General features: G+C 36.4%; 1 protein-coding gene across 10 annotated transcripts in view; it reads right to left on the reverse strand.

Moving 5' to 3' along the window:
* Positions 1–20,423, reverse strand: part of KMT2C (lysine methyltransferase 2C) — a 293,955-nt gene that overhangs the window by 113,952 nt on the left and 159,580 nt on the right. For all 10 annotated transcript variants that reach the window (XM_082846696.1, XM_082846698.1, XM_082846705.1 and 7 more), the window contains 3 exons: positions 19,029–19,191; positions 11,074–11,245; positions 9,038–9,152 (listed from right to left, as the gene is read on the reverse strand). In XM_082846696.1, the coding sequence (XP_082702822.1) occupies positions 9,038–9,152; positions 11,074–11,245; positions 19,029–19,191 (450 nt within the window). The remainder of the gene's footprint in view (positions 1–9,037; positions 9,153–11,073; positions 11,246–19,028; positions 19,192–20,423) is intronic.

Consider the following 20,423-nt stretch of genomic DNA (forward strand, 5'->3'; position numbering starts at 1 on the left):
ACGGCATACTTGGAAAATCCTAGAGAATGTATCACAAATTTAATAAAAGAATTTAACGAAGTAGCAGGATATAAAATTAGCAATGAAAATTCAATAGAATTCACATACACAAATAATAACCAGTTAAAAGATATAATGAATGGGAAAATCCCATTTATAACATCAACAAAATAGAGAAAACTTTTAAGAATAAACTTAAGAAATGTCCAAAACCTATACAAAGAAAATTAGAAAACATTCCTAGAAGACACTAAACTAGACTTGAACAAATGCAAAGACATACCTTGTTCTTCGTTAGGATGTCCTAACATCAAGATTTCACTATCAATGAATAAATTTAAAGTGACCTGATAAAAATTCCAGTGAGGTTTTTCACAGAGCCTAAGGTTCATATGGAAAAATAAACGACAAAACAGCTAGGAAAAATGTGAAATAGAAAAGATCTGACAGGGGACCACAGCTACCAGATACTGCAAAGCCTCTATAATTAAAACGGTACGGCATTGGCTCATGAAGATAGAAAGACAGAGCAATGGAACAGACAAGAAATTCCAGAAATAAACCCAACTAAATCTAAAACTCTAGTCTGGAATCTCAAGTCACTGAGGCAAAGACTGTCATTTTAGTGAATGGAGTTTGGACAACTGGATAGCCAACTGGGAAAAGATAACTCATACCATATAGAAGCATCAACTAAAAATGGATTAGAGAGCTAAATGTAAAAAATAACATAAAAACTAGAAGAAAACATGAACTCTCCTATAGCCTCAGTATAGGAAAAGGCTTTCTAATTTTAACTCAAAAATCCAAAAGCAATAGAAGACTGATAAATCTGACTATATAAAAATAAACTTTTGCATGGCAAAAAATAACACAGGCAAAGCTAAAAGGCAAACAACAAACTGGAAGAAAAGATGTGCACCGTATAATGCAGCTGAAGGCCTTATATCCCGACTATACAAGGAGCCCTTAGACTGTGGGGTCACCAAAATCTTCAAGAGTAACAGGCAACACACAAGAACAGACAACTTGCAAAAAGGGGTAAAAAAATGACCCCTAAACACAGGAAAAAATGACCAGCTTCACTCAAAAGAGAAAAGAAAATTAGACTACACTGAGATAACATTTTTCACTCATAAGACAGGCAAAAATCAAAAGCTGAACATGACAGCCTGTTGGCAAGGATGTAGAAAAGAAGTTCTCTCATGCATGAGTGGTGGCAAAAGGGAGAGCCACAAGTCCCATGAAAGGGAATTTGACGATACCTAACAAAATTACATACGCATTTACCCCCCTGAGCCAGTAATCCTACTACTAGAAATTTATTCTAGAGATTCGCTCCCAGCAATTCAAAAACCCATATGCACAAAGTTATTGACTACAGAATCACTTCTAATGTAAAATATTGGAAACTACCTAAATATTCAAGCATAGGACATTGGCTGAAAAACTATGGTTCAAATAAACAGAAGAAACAAAGAGAGAGAGAAAGAGAGAGAGGAAGAAAGGGAGAAAGAGAACGAAAGAGAGAGAAAGGAAGGAAGCAAGGAAGGAAGGGAGGAAGAGGAATGAGGAAGATCTCTATGAACTGATATGAAGTGACTTCCAGATTTTAAGTTAAAAAAAAAAGCAACATACAAAAGAGCACATATGCTACCTTCAGTGCAGAAAAGGGAAACAAAAATATATTTGCTTATCATTACAAAAAAATACAGGAAGGATGAATCAGAAATTTTTGAAAGCGTGTTAATATCCTATGTATTTTTAAAAATTAAATCAATAAGAAAAGAATGGGGAATTTTTAAAAAACCAAAATCTTCAAGGATAACAGGCAAAACACAAGGATTCTTACTATACGAGAATGGATATGTAAGAATGTGAGAAGGCAAAGAACTCAGCAGGAGGGATCAGAATTGGAGGTATTGGTGTAAATTCATTATTTATAAACGATGTACATGTGTGAGTATACGCATACTTATGTGTGTATTTGTAGATATGCATATGTGTAAATGTGTATACACATACATGTATTTACTGCCTCATCTGCTGAAAGGACAAAGCAGCAAACACCCCCAGAGCAATGGGCACACCTAGCACCCAATCTTCACTAAAGGAACTTGGTCTATTTATAGCAAAGAGGACAGATTCCAGGGCTAGGGCAGGGAGGTGTAAGATGATTTTGGAGTATCTTGTTATGCCCAAATGTAATGAAGTGCTTAATGGTGAGCGCATGCCACAAAGACACAGGAGCCAGCTTGAAAAGGATATCAAAGGCAAGACTGGACAATTTGAGCACAAAACAAATTAGGTGCAGTAATAAATTATCAATAATGACAAGAATTCATGAGTCAATACTGACAAGATATACATAATTTTAACATGTGAAAGAAGGGAGGGTTCTTGCTTACAACAGAATGCAGGGGGCTGACTGGTAAATGTGAAGTTAGAAAAGCATCATTTTACAAACAACAGGTAAAAACTGCATCAGGCATTGGTTCCTATAATCTTGGAGAAAATTCTGAGGAGCAACAAGATATTCGCACGGTGTTAAAGTGTCTCCTCACGCACTGCTTTATTAGATAGGAGAGAAGGAGACAGTGGAGAAACTTTACAGCAGCTTGACCAGATGATCAGAATTCACACCACCTGTGAGGGAGAGCGAACCATCAGGTGCACCCAGCTGAAAGCCTGAGAAGAGCACAGCACCACTTACGCAATATTCTGCCCAAGAATGAATAACTCTCTCTATGATCATGAGGAAATATCAGACAAAGACAAAATAAGGAAAGTTCTATTTGTGATTTAAAGAAAACAAAACAAACAAACAAAAACCAGGTATGTGAGGAAAAACTCTATTATTCAAAACTGTCAATATCAAAAGAGACAAAGAAGGGCTAAAGAAATTTTCCAGATTCAAGGACTCAAAAGAAACATGACAACTAAATGGAATACTTGATCCGAGACTATCCTGGAACCTACCCAGGAGGAGGGAAATGCTATATGGGATCAAGTGACAAACTGAAATATGGATGGTAGATTAGATATATTGATGTAAATGTATGGGGTGATAATACTACTGTGATTACGTAAGAATATCCCTATTATTAGGAAATACACATTTAAGTATTTAGGAGTAAAGGGAACACAGTGTGTATAACTTACCCTCAAAATGGTTCAGGGCAAAAAAATATACATGGGGCAGGGAGGAAGGAGAAAGGGCATGGATGACAATACTGAAATCCTAACAACAGGTGAATCTACGTAAATGGCATATGGGTATTATTTTTATTTTTCCAACTTTTAAAGTTTGAAATTATTTCCACATAAAGCCTTTTAAAACACATCATATACCCACACAACAGCATTCTTGAAAGAGAAACAGAGAAAAGAAACCTACGGGACAATGACTGGTATATAACGAAGTTCCTAAAAAGATCACCCTCACTTCAGTGCAAGCAGCCTCGCCAGACTGACACCGTTCCTGGGAAGGCACACCTATCTGCCTCTGCACCTCCAGCCCGCACCACAGTGTTTGCATTTGACTAAAGACTATAAAGAACTATGAAAGAATTTAACAGTAGAGAAAGAGTATCATTCTTCAAACTGAAAAGAAGATAAGCATTCCTATGAGAAACTCCATGAGAATTGAGCACTTACTTTAGGCATTACGCTGAGCACTTTACAGGCATCATCTCGCTAAATCCAACACCCCTGTGAGGTTAAGTACTATTAACTACACGATGAAACACAGCTTACAGAAGTCAAATAATTTGCCAAAGATCCTGTATTTAGTAACTGGAAAACCTGAGATTTGACTCCACAGCTTAATCTTTTTAATCACTTTATAATACCTCCATAGAACAGACTAAAACACACACACTATCCATTCGTATTCTCAGCAGTATTATAAATAATTCTGTCACGTGAAAGAGAATAGCAGACTATTACGGAAAGCAAATTAGTAAGGGCAGAACAAAAAGAAGCCAGAGAACAACCTTGAGAAATAAACTAGGAATTCTGAACACGTTTTCCAAAATAATGAAAACCACAACAAAGAAAATAATGAATTAAAGCAGGAAACAAAATCTCCTAGATGTTACTAAAGATTATTAAGGAGAATGTAAAGAAAGTAAATATTTTTTAAAAAGATGAATTTAACCAACACTTCCCTAGACCTTTCCACGGGCCTAAAGGGAGAATGACAATAGTCAGTATGTTCCAGAGAACACTAATTAGTGTAGAACCAACATCCTGGAAGCAAATCCAAATAACTGAACAAAAATAAAGATCTCATGGCCTTCAAGCAGAAAACCAATTAACTAATTAAACTAAAAACAAAACAAACTTCTTCTGTAATTCCATAAACTGGGGAAAAAACGGAAAAAAAGTATCCAGAGTAAAAAAAAAAAAAAAGTTGTAATGCAAAACTGTACCAAACCAAGTTCTTCTGGTAGTTTGAAGGCAACAATCTCTTTCAGGTTTGCAAGATTCCAGAATATTTACAATTCTTTTATAGAAGTGCATAACCAAGTCTCCAAAAGACTGGGGGTGAGATGAGGTTGGAATTTACAGAGAAGATCCCTCCCTCCCCAAAGAAAAAGTCTATAGTCTGGGTCAACTTAAGACAGAGAGGAGGGAGAAAACTTCTGATTTCTTCATTTTCAATGGCAAGGGGGGGCACTTTTAATATTTTCAACATTTATAACTTAATATTCTGAATTACAAATTACTGCAGGGAATAAAAGGAACTGAAAAACAGAAAGGAAATTAAAAGAACAGGTTTGTTTTAAAATAGCCAAGCATTTCAATTACATCCATTAGTCTAAATACTTGACTATTAAACCTTTCACAAAAGGTACAGTTAAAATGACACAGAAGGATGCAAAATGAAAAGATCACATTCAACTGGTTAAACTAAAACCCCACTCAGCCATATTTGTCAGGCAAAGCAAAATATCTGGTCCCCCTCTCCCCTCGCAAAAAAAAAAAGGCATTACACAATATAAAGAGAATAGTTTTACACTGATAAAAAGCACAATACATCAATATTAGCCTGATCTACTTGCTAAATAACCAGCACAAGTTTAAATGCAAGAAGAAATTGATATGAGAAATTACAGGAGTCGATTTTATCTACGCCATAATACACTGTTGAATCAGTCAAAAAAATATGGAAAAAGAACTTCATCTAATTAAATGAAATTAATAAACACAAATACTACAGCTTTAAAGTCAGTAAGTCAAGCATCCAAATATATGTCAAAAAGAAAACTATGCTAGTTAAATTATCTGATTCAATACGATTAAAGCAGACACTAATGTGTTTAAGCACAACCTAAAAAAAGATAAAATTAAGTCAAATGTGAACAGATATAAACTTACCAATACAACAAATATGAGTGCAGCCAAAGCTATAATCAAAGGTAAATTTATAGTCTTAAATATCCTTTTTTCCTTAGGAAAATCAAGAAAACGAATTACGAATTCAACTTCCTATTTCAAAAAAGTAAAAGAGGCGCGGTAGCGGAGATAAAAGTAATAAACATACAAATCCGTCCGACGGCAGCTTTTTCTTTAGACCAAGAACCAAGCCAAGAGAGAACGCGCGGAAGCACCCCGTGCGGCCGCCGGGCAGAAACTGCTCACGGGACCCTCCTCAGCCCCCAGGCTCCTCCCTCCTGGGCGACCTCACCGGAGAAGAGTTGCCCCGAGGCGCTCAGTTCCCGTGGAGAAGGCCCCGCCCCTCCAGGCCCCACCCTCGGGCCGAGACGGGACAGAACTCGCCGCCCTCTGCCCCACGCCCTAGAACCAGGTGACGCGCCGCCAGGTCCAGGTGTCGAGGCTCTGGGGGTGGGGGTGGGGCGCAGGGGTAAGGCTCCCCCGGCGCCTCCTCCTACCCCCTCACCAACACCCCGTCCCTGGGGACCTGCCAGCAAGACCGCTCCCCTTTCCAGGACCCTCCGAGGAGGGCAAGCACCACCACCGCCCACCCCTCCACCGGCCAGCGCCTCCCTCCCGCAGGCTGCTCCCGGAAGAAGCCTCGGGCTGGCGCCTCCTGGAAGCCTGCGAGCCCAGCTGCGGCGGGGAGCCTCGGCCTCCACCGACCACCTCCGCCACCCGACCCCTCCTGAAGGCCGCCCCACTAGCAGGGGAAGATGCCGAGACCACGACAAACACGAGCTCAAAGAGAAGGGCAAAGGTAACAGGATCGCGTTTCTGTGACAAAGGGACTAGAATGTGAGGATGCAGGGAGACCACAAGTGTATTCTTGGTCTGTATGTTTTCTGAGAACTTGAAATATTTCATAGAAATGCTAACTTTAAAAAATATAGGGAATTCCCTGGCACTCCGGTGGTTAGGGTTCAATCCCTCGTGGGAGAACTAAGATCCCGCAAGCCAAAAAAAATAAAATAAATAAAAATTGTTTTAATTAATATAAAATGTAACTGCATTTAGCATTTGTGTTTATTATTATGTTAGCCCCAAGTGCTGTCAAAGACGTGTGAAAGATACAAGATTTTCCACAGCAGAACCGTGGTAAAAACAATGAGACGCGTGGACCGCACAAGGGATTCGCTCCGCAGTAGCGAGCAGCATCCACAGAGCAAGGAGGTTCTTCATACACATCACCTGACAACAGAAACTGCAAACAGCATACCCTTAACTTATAAACTTCTGTATTTTAGAAATAATTGGATCGATACCCCATTTATTACAGATTTCAACTGTGCCCATACGGTGCACCTGTGAACCAAAAGGTTTCTAGAGTTTTTGAGTGGTACTTCATTATATCTGATGTTCACAAGAATTGCTGGTTGGCACTTTGAGGTATGATTACTCTGAACCAGTAAACACAGTCCTGGCTTTATCAAACTATTTCTGTACAAATACAAAAGGCATTCTTTGTATGAACATTATTAAAGACAAAAAATACCTTTCTATTAAAACAGGTCTTGGCAATTTACTTTAAAAGCAAAATTATTCGTTAGATTGGGGAGGGGGATTGGGATCGACATATATACACTGATATGTATAAAATGGATAACTAATACGAACCTGCTGTATAAGAAAATAAATAAAATAAAATTCAAAAAAAATTATTTGTTAGATTAAATTATTTATTTTCTAAGTTAAGACAGTGTAATTACCATAGATTAAAGAAGTTTATGCCTAGCTTCATGTCTATTCTGTGAAATTAAGATTATAATAATAATTAAAAAAAATAAAACTCAGCCTGGGGGTTCTGTAGAGATGGCCCATGGATCTAGAGTCTTTAGTTTCCTAGGATCCAAATCCTAATACAGATGAAAATTAGATTAAGAAATATTCCTTAATTAGTCTAGGGACAAAAGCACTGTTAATTAAGTATAGTATGATAGCACAGGGAGCATAATATATTGGATAAAACATTACAATGTAAGACAGGAAACCTGAATTTTAGTCTCTGTTCTGCCTCTGCAAATTAGTAAACCTCGGCAATTCACTTAATCACTAGTCCCTCACCAGTTCTTAATCTAGAATTTATTAGTTTACCTGTATAGATTTCAAAGGAAGCAAATTAACTACTTTTATGACTGACTCATTCTAGAGAACATTCAAAGAAAAGTCACAGTAAATATTGTTTGTAAACATCTTCCTAACAGGAAAAAAAAAATTAGTTTTATTCAGTCAGTTGGGAATTGAAGGTAAAACTTGAGTTATTCTTACCTTCTACTTTCACTTTAAGAATTTAAATATTTTGTGCTTCCAAGGACAGACAATTCTAAAATTTGCTGTTGTTTACCTGGTACTATACTAACTCTGCCCAGTAGGTTGAGGTGTCAGCCAACCTACAGGGTTTAGAGATGCAGGCAACAGAGCCTCAATAAATTCCTCAGGAAGTTTAGAGAGGCCAGAATGGAATACCTCAAGGTCACAAAGATGCAAATACCAAAATAGATGGAAAGGGGGAGAAACACTGACTAAAAGAATACCCAGAAAAAATTTAAAATAGCTGAAAATACATCTTAAAAGCATCCCACCAAGCAGAAAGACTGATATCTTAAGTAATAAAAAAGAAGTGGAAAAATGTCTATAGATCCTAACTCTCAAAACCCCAAAGAAACTTTACACAGCATCCAAATAACCAGATATCTAAGTCAGTAAGCACTTACTAAAGCTACCATGGGGAAGGAACAATATACATATACATACGCATATATGATATGATTCCAAATATTTAATACAAGTTTATACATAAATACATACACACATATAAAATCAAGGTAAAATCATCTAAAAGCCAATCTGATCAAAATGTTATCTGCTTTATTTCTGGATTTTAAATTAATAGATTTTAAAAATACATCTGTTTCAGTGTCCGCCTATAAGGATACTACCTATTTCATAGAGTTTCAAAGATTAAAGATGAATCACTAAAACACAATTTCTAAGCCATGAAGCACCATACACTTGTTAGTTAACAGGTTCATAGCAGCATTTTTTATAACAGCCTAAAATTGTCAGCAACCCAAATGTTCACCAACAGGTGATTCAATAAACAAATTGTGGTACTTCAACTATTAAGCAATAAAAAGAAATCACTACTGGCATGTGCAACAATATGCGTGACTCTCAAAATATTTATGTTGACTTTAAACCACCACCCCCTGCAAAAAAGAAAAGGGTATATACTATCCGACATCACTTATATAAAGTTCTAGAAAATGCAAACTAATCTATGGTGAGAGAAAGCAGATTGCCTGGAAGACAGAAGGGAGTAGGGCAGTGAACAGTCAGAAAGGAGGAAATCTCAAGGGGCACCAGGAAACTTCTAGGGGTGATGAATATGTTCATTATCTTGAAGGTGATAATGGCTTCATGAGTGAAAACGTCAAATTAAATTATAGACTTTAAATGTGTGCAGTTTACTGTATATCAATTATACATCAATAAAGTTTTTAAGTTGAAGGTAATATAGATTTGAATAGGTATCCGATTTGTCTGCTCTATATAAAAAACATACAGATTTTTTTTCTTAAAAAAATAAACAACTTACTTTGCATTTCCAGCCATTGGTTGGTACTGATTTCATAACTGGTTGAAGACAAAAAGTATGATACCCTTTGTCACACGTATCACACACTAGCATCTTGCTATCTTCTCCCGATTGTCTAAAAAATAAGATAGCATTAATGATGCCTTATCTTTAAACTTATGTTTGTAACATAAGTAATCATGAAAAGAATCTGTCCTGGGAACTGCCCAGTTCATAAATACCCTCCGTCTCTGTTTGGTCTATGCACAGATAATGACAGAGTTAACCCTCTAGAGGATGAGACAGAAATCTTCCAAAGGTCCCTAAAGGATTATCCTTACTGAACGCCCACCTATGGTGAACCCGGTTTAGTCATTTTAGGGTTCCTGCAAAGAAGGAGGGGTTAAGGCAAGATGAATGACACTGATCTTTACTTCTTAAACATCCCATGCCCATCCTTTTTTTGGGAAGGAGCTGTAACTGATAGGTGATGCTGCACGGAAAGGAACAAATCTTGGCATGGTGAGTTGGAAGACACTGTCATATAATAAAAAGAGGATCAAATTTGGATCAGACCTACCACTGTATTCAGACTTCTGTTTTTCTAGCTGTGTGACTCCTGAATAACTTAGACTTAGTCCTCTTAATTTCAGGTACAAAATGTGAATGATAATCAAAGATTACTGTGAGAATTAAATATAATTCTGGCTGAAGAGCTAAGAATATCCATTAAGCAATAAGTGCTAAATAAATAGATATAAGAATAATAATCTTGTTATAATTATTAAGAATTATAATTGAAAACCTAAAATCTTCCCCTAAACACTCTTCTGCCCCAAAGATTGGGCCCCTGTCCTGTCCATGATCTCAGCCTTGATTCTTGGCTGTTAGTCACTCTCAGATACTAAGAATTTAATTCAAGAGGAGGGGAAAAGAAAAACTAGGGAATGCAAGAAGAAGAGCTGAGAGAGGAACCGCTGAATAAAACCTGGTGATAAACAGAAGTAAAAAGGAAGATGGGTTAATTGGCCTCCAGTAATTTCTTATTTAATTTAATAAATTCTACATATAAAATTGCACATTTTGTCTCTTTAGCTACATGGAAAGATCTTGGAGGAAAAGCACTCTTTCTTCAAGTTCTCTTACTCCTTCTCAAGAAGAAGCCAGGCACAGATACGAGGTATCAAATAAATGTTTACTGATATTTTCTTTAATTTTTACCAAAATATAAAAGCACGTGGTCCTATTTATTCCACATAATTCTAAGATATTGATGCTTATTGTTATCAAATTAAATTACAAATAAAACAGACTGAACATGGCAGTGGTGGGCATCATTTCTCCTGATTACAAAAGTCCTCAGCCTGTAAACAATTTGAAGACTGCTGTAGATGCAGGTAACATCCCCAAATTATCATGCTAATTAATTAGTAGCATGAGAAAAAAATAATCACAGAAAAGACTGGAGAAATGACCAAAGGATGGAATAAAACAAATAGGAAAAGATAATCCCATTACAAACATTTAAATGCCATACAATACTTTTGTTTCAGAATTATGGTGAAAGTAACTGCCTTTCAGATAGATACAGATTTCTTTTTAAACAGCAGACTTAGTATAAATTGTTCTTCCTGGAATAGAAATTGAAACTTATCACTGATTCTTTGGTTCACTCTAATAACTACTTTCCATAGTTAGAGGTTTATTTTCCTATTAAATCTCCTCCCCAGTCTCCCTCAGAAAAAAAGGTGCTTTTTTTTCTAATGCTTATTTATTTTTAGTTGTTAATATCATTCATTTAAAATTGTTGGCAAACTTAAGCTAGCTTTTTAGGCAACCAGAGGAATTTAAATTATTAAAATTAGTTTTTGTTTAGACTTATTTCAAAGTAATATGTTAATAAATATCTAGCAATTTCTAAAGACATGATGAAGTCAGTGTGAATGAATATAGCTGCAGTATGAACAACCTTTATCATATTACACAAACCTTTAGTACCTAATAATAGGGTCTCTCTTAAACTCAATACACACCTTTGAGTTGAAATTAAAACTTACTTGCAGTTCTGGCACACTTTGCACTCAGGACATTGCCAACCTGCACGTTTTAATGGAGTAACCGCTATATCCAGGCACATTCCATGATAGTGCTGACCACAAGTAGTACAAAAGAACTGATCTAAGAGGTCTCCCGGGCTGTCGCACACTGCACAGTTTGCATCTTCCTTTGCTACAATTAACAGTAAAACAACGAAATTGTTGTATAAGAATTTAATATTTTTCTGGCTTTACAGTTTAAAAATCACTTGAAGGGAATTTTCATGGTAAATCTTTCAGACACTTGAAATTATTCACATTGAACTGATATCCAATCAGAATAAGGTCTCCATTAAAACATTATAATATCTTTAATCTAAATTTAATCACATTAAATTTAATCATATAGTTTTGCAATGATTTGTACCTACATCTACTTGAGACCATAAGCAGTTCTTATTTAATTTTATATCCCTAATACCAATGATATGCTGGGCACCTAGTTAATGTTCAATATATGCTTGCTGAAAAGAACCAAAAAGGAAAATATCAACTGAGAGGCGCTTTGCAGTGCAAAAATAAACATTTTTATTTGAGTGTTAAATAGGTTTTGAAATTAACAAAATCAGAGACAAAATTAAGAAATGTTAATATCAATTAGATTAAGATGCTTCTTATGCATAAACACTAATTTTTATTCAAGTCAAATAAGGGTTTTTTAATACTGGAAAATATATGAGGGAGAACATTAAAGATGGAAGCTACATATTCATACACAAATATAATACTTCATATACTAATTCTATATTCATCTATATTAATTGCCAGTTGTAAAAAAATTATGGACATCGTCTATCGCTAAATGTGGATTAAAAGGAATGGCACTTTTTAACAGTTCTTGTACCATCTAAAATAAATAAATGTCAGGATAAACTGGCTTGCCAAGTATACAAACGCATGCATATTACAATATAATAAGGAAAAGAATGTATTCTAAAATCATACCAATTGGATGATATATACAAATATGTCTGTAACTGACACATGTTCTCAACTAAATGGTCTGATTAGCTGATTGTCCTAGGACCGTTTTAAATTGTACATACTATTTTTGTTTTTTCCTCTTTCGCTTTCTGAAGATTTGGTCAGTCCTCTCTGGCTATAAGCCCTTTCTTTCTACCTGCTTTCTTTCCCCAGTCAAGTATCTTGAAACAGAGTAATAATCTATTCCTTTTCCTTACACCAAGAATTGGTTTTGTGGGCCATAGAAGTCTTTGGCATACAGAGTTTTTGTTTTTATTTTAGAATGCTTTTAAAATGGTAAAAAAAAAAAAAAAAAAAACCATTTGCAGTTGAGGGCAGAACACAAACAGGCCCTAGGATGCATCTAGACTGTAAGCTGGGCCCCTGGCGGCTCCTCACCCACCATTCATCTGAAGCTACTTTAATGAGGCTACCAGTGGCCTATGAAATCCCGTGGTTACTTTTTAGGTCTTACCTTATTTGCCATCTGCAGCGTTTACATCCACGCCCACACTGAAATTTCCTACCTTGATTGACTTCTATGATGGCAGCTTTCTCCAGATTTCTCCTTAGGCTTCCCATGCCCCCAATCTCCTCCTGCTGTGCTGGCTTTTGTGCCTCCACAAGCCCTCTAAATGATGGAGTCTCTTAGGATTTCATCCTCTTCCATCTTTTCTAATTCCCCATGGTTTTTCTTTGTAATCACATCAATTCCTACATCATAAAACACCACCACAATTCCCAGATCTCTATCACCAAACCCAAACTTCTTTCTGAACCTCAAAATGTTATTTTCAAGTCTTACTGGACCCTCAATAGCCAGGTGTTCTAAAAATACTCAAACTCAACTCCTCTAAAACTTTTTTTTTTTTAATAAATTTATTTATTTTTGGCTGCGTTGGGTCTTTGTTGCTGCACGCAGGTTTTCTCCAGTTGGGGAGAGTGGGGCTACTCTTCATTGTGGTGAGCGGGCCTCCCATTGCTGTGGCCTCCCTCATTGCGGAGCACGGGCTCTAGGCGCGCGGGCCTCAATAGCTGCGGCACGCGGGCTCAGTAGTTGTGGCGCACGGGCCTAGCTGCTCCGTGGCACGTGGGATCTTCCTGGACCAGGGATCGAACCCGTGTCCCCTGCATTGGCAGGCGGATTCTCAACCACTGCGCCACCAGGGAAGCCCCCTCTAGAACTTTTTTTAAACCTAAACCTCTCCCTTCTTTCTCAACCTGCTGGGTAAAGAAACTTTAGTGTCACTATTGACCCTTAACTACTCCCTGACCCAACACATCCAATTGGATACCAGTTCTTACTGAGTAAACTTTTTATGTATCCTCTTCCATCTGTTTGTACAGTTCAGTACATCACACTTTGTCTTGGTCACTGCAGTTATCTTCTGAATGGAATGCTGGCTTAGGGCTCTGACCTCCTCCCTAAATCAGCTAAAGATCCAGAGCAATTTTCTAAGTGTTACGCCCTGCGCAAATTAACAACTTTATCAACACCTCCTTTCTTGCCTTAAAATAAAAAAATCAAAAATTTCTAGTTTGAGGCAAAAAAAGGAGTGGGGGGGATTATCTCCTTTTCCAACTGAATCTCAGAACATTCACTATTTCCTGGTCAGATCAAGCGGTCTGCTGTGCACGTTAACACAACAGACTGCCCAACCTTTGTGTACTTGTACACATTCTGTTCCCTCTGCCTGTAATCTTGTTCCTTTGTTGTGCCACTAGCCCATTCCACAGAGGCCTTTAAAACTCTTGCTCAGACACAAACCCTGACTATCTAATGTTACCACACCTAAATGCCCATTTAGTTGTTGATTATTCCTTTCCCCATATGCTTAGAAGAAACTGTTATATAATCAATCAATTGTAACACAATACCGTGAACCCTTGAAGGGTAGTAACCTTGTCTTTTTCAACTTCATATCCTCAGTTGCCTAGCACAAATCAATTCTTATATTTTAAGCAAAGGAGTTGCTTCTAAAATCATTTTTAAGTGGCTCTTTAAATGACAGGCATTTAGAAGAAAGCATTAATTCTAAAAATGAAATTACATGTATTCGTTCATTTTTTAAATAAAAATGGAAAAACAGAGCCAAGTAGTTTTCTTAATACTAAAAGAGAGTTCCATATTTACTCGTTCAAGCTAAGTACATTTAAAAACTAATCTTTGATTTTTGCCTACCCTCAAAACTTACAGAAACTGGGGCAAGTACTGGACTCTATCAGATTACATCTTTCTATGGTAATTTGCCAGGAACACTATCTAAATACTTCTGTGAAACTTTCTAGAGTTTGCTACTCTGCCACTTCAACTTGCCATGGTAGCTACTAGTCACATGTAGCTATTGCGCAATGGAAATGTGATTAGTCCAAATTGAGATGTGCTATACATATAAAACACACTCCGAATTCCAAAGACTTAATAGGAAAAAAATATTAATGTTACTATCTCAAAAATTTTATTAATTACAAGTTGAAATATTAACATTTTGGATATATTGGGTTAAGTATGTATTTTTAAAATTAATTTCAAATAAAAAATTTTAACATGACCACTAGAAAAATTAAAATTACATATATTGCTCACATCATATTTCTATTGCACAGCACTGTTTTATACAGCAAAGCTCATTCTGCAACAAGGTAACTCTGTGTATCACTATAGCAGAGATTACTTTTTATTCTATGACAGTTTCCACCAATTCCTTGATGACAATACTGTCATGTTGTATGATTAGTATGCATCATTTAATAAATTGGGCAAAAAAAAATCCAAGTGATATATTCAGTCCAAAAACATTTACTATGCATTATATAAAAATAATAATAGAAAAAAGTTGGTTCCAACCATTTTTCTGATCTGGGCGAACATACAGAAATACGTAGAAATACTAAAACAGCCTTTTGGAGGGCATGCATTAAGAAGATGACATTACTGGATGGCTTAAGTGTCATGTCAGACATAAGTATATGTACATATACATACATATATGTCTGAAAGCCAAAGGGGCGTTAAGCTTGAAGCAATAATCAAACGACTAAGTGAAAATTTTCTTTAAGCAGTAGGGAAAGCAAAATAGATTGAGTGAAAGACTAAAGATAAAGACAGTTTAAGAGAGGACAGGAGTAAAATCCAGGTTAATTTGGCTCCAAAGATCATGTTCTTTACTACTAATCAATATTGATGCCCACTGGAAGGGCAAAGAAGGTGAAGAATAAAAGTACAAAGGAAAAGTGCCAGCACAGGCATAGCAGGAAGAAGCTAAATGATGTAGGGAAAGCAAGAAAAGAGCAGGAGAAACAGAGAATAAGCTTTGGACAGGTCACTTCTTCCTAAGTGACAGCTGTGACCAGAAGAAATGGAGGAAAAGGCAAAAACATGGAGCTTAAATTAGATGGAAGCTTATCATAGATCCTTAAACATGGTCAATTTGGAAGGTGAGACTACTGCTTAAGAAAGGCTAGACAGCACATAAGAAGAGAACCAGGTGAAGAGCAACAGTCTCAAGTCAGATTATTATCAGTGAATTCTGAAAGGACTAAATCAGCATAGCTTTGTAACTTCCATCGACATTACAACTTCCGTGATCCATGTTTCCATCGCTGGCAGGACACTCTGCAAGGTGATTTGCCTATCAAAATGGAATCTCTAGAAAGAAGTAGTAAATCATGGATGTTGTCCAGAGAGGCTGGCCCACAGAGTAGGCAGGTAGGTAAGAAAGAAAGGTCAGGGGGCTGACAGAATTTAAGGTAACAGAAAAGTAGCAGGACTTGGTGTCAAGAGAGACCAGACAACTAAGAAAATGATGTAGGAGTTACAAGTTTAAATGAAGTAAAGGAAGAAAAAGCTGAGTGATGAAAGTAAATACGCTGTGGGAGGGGGAGTGGATTAAGAGATGTGGCATTCCCAGGTTTAAACCTTGCAAAGGCTTCTCACTGAAGACAGAATAAAATCCAAACCCCTTCCCTTGTTTACAAGGCCTACATGATCTAGTCTTTGTTCGCCTTGATGTGGTCTCTACTACCCACCTGGCAGACACTTAAGTTCCAGACACAGTGACTAGCTGTCTATTCCACAATCACGCCATGCTCCTGCCTCAAGGCCTGCGCAGTAGTTGTTCGCTCAGCCTGGAATGTTCTTTCCTCTGACCTTGCATGGCTGGCTTTCTGCCATTCAGCCTTCCATGAGAGGGAAAATACTACTCAGGAAGTATATGTGGCTATGTCCCTTAGATGGATATTTAGCGTAAAGTTTCCAGGCAAGGTTAGTGTATACTTGCATCGTCGTGAAAATAAGGTTTGAGCCATGACTGGCATTTTTCGAAGACAAAGCACCCCAAAATTGTTTTCTGATGAAAATGCTGGTCGTGCTCACAGATGCGCTCTTTTTGCTGGGATGTTTTTTTCTAATGAGGTCCATGTTTTTGTTAGATTTTTCAACTTTCATATGAAGATGTCAATCTTACTCCTAACTCAGGTAACTATCACAGCATACCGCTCTGTTCTTAGCCAGCAGCATCAAGTATTATACTCAATGCATACACATTACTTAGATAAGAGCTAAAATAACTACCTTTCAGTACAGCAATTCATAATATATGGTACAATGCTACATGATTTTCATTGTCATTTAACCTTCATAATAACACTGTCATTTAAGATATCCCCATTTTTAAAACATAAAAAGTGCTTTGTGCTATGACATACAATTAGAACAGCTAAATACACAAATGAAAGATTTTATAAGACTATTACATAGTCTTGTACATTACTGCAATACAGTCTATCTGCAGTACTCTCTACATCCTTGGATTAAAACGGATGCTCAGGAAGCTGGGTATTTAGACTGCATTGTTTAGGATCCCCAGGGAATAGAATTTACTCAACTGGGCTTTGGTTTTATACCACTGACTTATTTTAAGGGCTGTTATAAGAAATTGCCCTGTGGGGTTTGTTGTTTATACTGCAAGACAGCTACTTGAAGACAGTTTCTCACTGCCATATATAGTGTACATACAGTGTCAGTATCAAGTGAATTATTGTTACTACAAATCAGGCAACTGTTCATATGCCCTTCTTCATGCTGACTGCTGGAAAGCTCTGGAGCCAGATTTGTGGCATAGGCCTGGGAAATACACATTTATTTTGGGTATCAGCCTCACCGTATTACCCTCCCATTTATCCTATCCTTATTTTCCCTTCCCACTGGCCAAATTTTCTTGCTTATTTTTAGTCTTACTTTATCCTACTGTTCATGTATTTGTGTAAGTCTCCGTAAGTCTACTTTGGAACAAGGCAAGGTACCAGTAATTTCAGTATATCTTTTAGCTTTATGTTGCCAGCATGAACCTTTCACTATATTCATGATAAATGATAACAAATCATCTCACCTCAGTTCTTACACTTCATTATTTTATAAAACAATTTATGATCCCTAACAAATAAATGTATATAAATCACATACATTATGTGAACAGAGTCTGCAAAAGAAAGTAGTACTGCCAATAAGTAATAGAATTTCTCACATTAGAAACATAGTCATAGAAAAGTTTGCATGTTGTTTACTGAGGTCTAAATCACGACCACACACAAAAGGCTGAATAAAATTTAAATTGTTAAACACACCCACAGTTGTTTTATTCAATTGGAAAAGTGTGTTATACCACCCAGAATACAATCAGCTCTGATGATTCACATCGTAGTCTGTGTACTTAGTGAAGGAATTCACTATATGAGGCCTTAAAATAAATAACACCCATTACAGTAGCTGCGCATGAATGTTGTCTTCTTCTCCCAGATTTAACAGTGTGTAATCCAAAGCATTTTTAAAACTTTAAATCCCTTATTAGCCTAAATACAATGTGACATTTCAGTTTGCCTTACCTATAATTTACGTCTGTATAGTGATTAAGGGCAACATGGTTATACATGTAGACACAAAATAACTTTAACTAAAGATAAAATCATGGTACTGAACAGAGAAAAATGATGATTATGAAATCTGTGTTTGAGATTACTTTAAGCCTGAAGTAGCTATATTTATGTTTCACAAAGCTGGAAAAGATAGGAAAAAAGCCTTTATTGACATTGCTAAGAATACAGGTAAAAGCTAACAATTAGGTAACTAAGAGATGACATAAAAAAAGACTGAATAAAGAAGGCATCAAAGAGATTTCACAAGCAGATTGGAAATTCAATTTACTAGGGAAAAAAGATCTCAAATCATGCATGCTCATTGGAAATCCATATACTAGGAAAAAAGTAAGATCTCTATTTAATAAGGATAGGAAAGAGTTATAATTTTCTGTATAACATAAATTTCAAACACTTAAACCTTTTCACCTAATTATAAAATACTGTTTGGAAAAGAAAAAAAAAAAAAAGACAACTGAGGATTATAGATAATTATAACCAAGACAGATGAATCAAGAAGAAGCATTAACGAGATTTCTATTATGACTATTAGGACATTTTCCAAGATTTTCAAGTGTTTGGTGATCCTATCAACATACATCCTGAAATAACATCTGAATGAACCATCTTCTAAATCTCCAACTGGGTAGTCTTTTTAGTGTAAAAGACACTGAATTAAATACACTGTTTAATTTTTTAAATGACCTACTTTCATAGTACATATTAAAATACCATATACTCAGCAAGTTTACCTTTCTACAGTAGTTAAATTTAAATAAGAATAAAAAACATGCAAACTATCTTTGAATTTTTGAGGAAATAACTCTCTGGATATAACTTCAATGATATTGTTGGTAACAGATTCCTGCCCCTGCCCCCTCACCCCACCCAAGGATCTCTTGTGAAGATCTCTCACATCATCAAGATTATGTAATGTTGCCTTTTACCACAAGTAGAATAACACTTAGGGAACTTAAACAGTTGTTATTTTAAGTAAATACACTGATAAATGTTTTTAAATATATCTGTAGTAAACTTACATCTTTCAGGAGCTTGATCAATGTGCTCTGGACAAAGAAGGAAGAAGTGACTGAAATCCTGAAAGGTGCCGGCTCCAGCAGCACAAGGATAATGGTACATCTGGGCACATTTCTCTTCACAGCATTTGATAGTGGCTCCAAGGTGCTTACAAAATGCACATCGCTGGAAGGGAGCAAAGGATAAAGAAATATCCTTATAAAACCTGGAAAAGCAACACTCAAAGGTGGGGCTACGAAGATATTCAAAAGTCTTTGTACATTACTAGTAAAACAATTTGAAGCCTGCAGAGCACTAAATAAAGGATCAGTTAAAATGATAAAATCTAAGTTCTCCATTCCTTCCATTCAAGTTTAGAAAGTTAGCATTTCACTTTTTTTTTTCTATTGACTTTGTCAATACAACTACCATTTTTAAAAAACTAATAATATGGTTAAAAGGGCAGGTTTCTAGTTGGGGATTATTTTTAACAGGTGATTAAATCCCATTAATAAACAGATAAAACATATATATACTATTTCCAAAATCTCTTACTATTTTCACCCTGCCTAAAAGTCAACATGAAGTAAACTAGTCAATCACAGAATAAGTTAATGAGTGGCAACTACATGGTTAAAGGCACACATACAAATCTACACACTTCATTGTAGCAGTTAGTTTCAAGTTTCTTTAAAATGCTGGGCACGTGAAGAAAAATTAAATCTGACTTTCTCCTTCCCCCATTCCAATCTGCCTCTATCTCTTGCAAGTGGTAAAATCAAAGAAATAAAGTCTCAAACGAACAGCAGGGGAAGTTTGGCGCACCTGAAATGTGTAAGAAGTCAGTATGAATTATCTAAGCGTAATTCTTTCCCTAAGAAAGACTAATAAACGTCCTCATCCGCCCAAGCCCACTTGGGGCATCATAACGTATAAAATCTCTCTCTGTGTGTAGGAGATGCCTAGCTGCCCTTCTTGAATATACTTCTGTTTTAGCATTTATGCTATTGCATGGTAATTACTTATCGCTCTTTTTTCATCCAAGATCTTTGAGTAGAGGAATCGGGTTGTACTAACTTTGTATTCTTAGTACCATGAATGCTGTTTGACATAGAAAGGCCCTAATAAACTGGTGTTCATATTTATATATATTAAATGGACTTCACTTTTGGTAATCTTACTGTAGGTGTGGCTCATGACTAGCAGCGCTGAACTAACTGAAGCCAAGTGGGACGGTACGTGGTAAAACTGAGGCTCAGGTAATAGAGTTGCTAACATTACTATGAACATCTTCACATGCTAATATACTGATTCCATATTCTGCTAGTCAATTAGATAATAGTTTTAAAATTATAAATAATTTCAATGTCTTGCATGTAAATCTACATAAGATATCACATGCCATCAAACTCCTCCTC

This window comes from Leucopleurus acutus, assembly GCF_964270905.1.
Source record: "Leucopleurus acutus genome assembly, chromosome: 9".
Taxonomy (NCBI): Eukaryota; Metazoa; Chordata; class Mammalia; order Artiodactyla; family Delphinidae; genus Leucopleurus; species Leucopleurus acutus.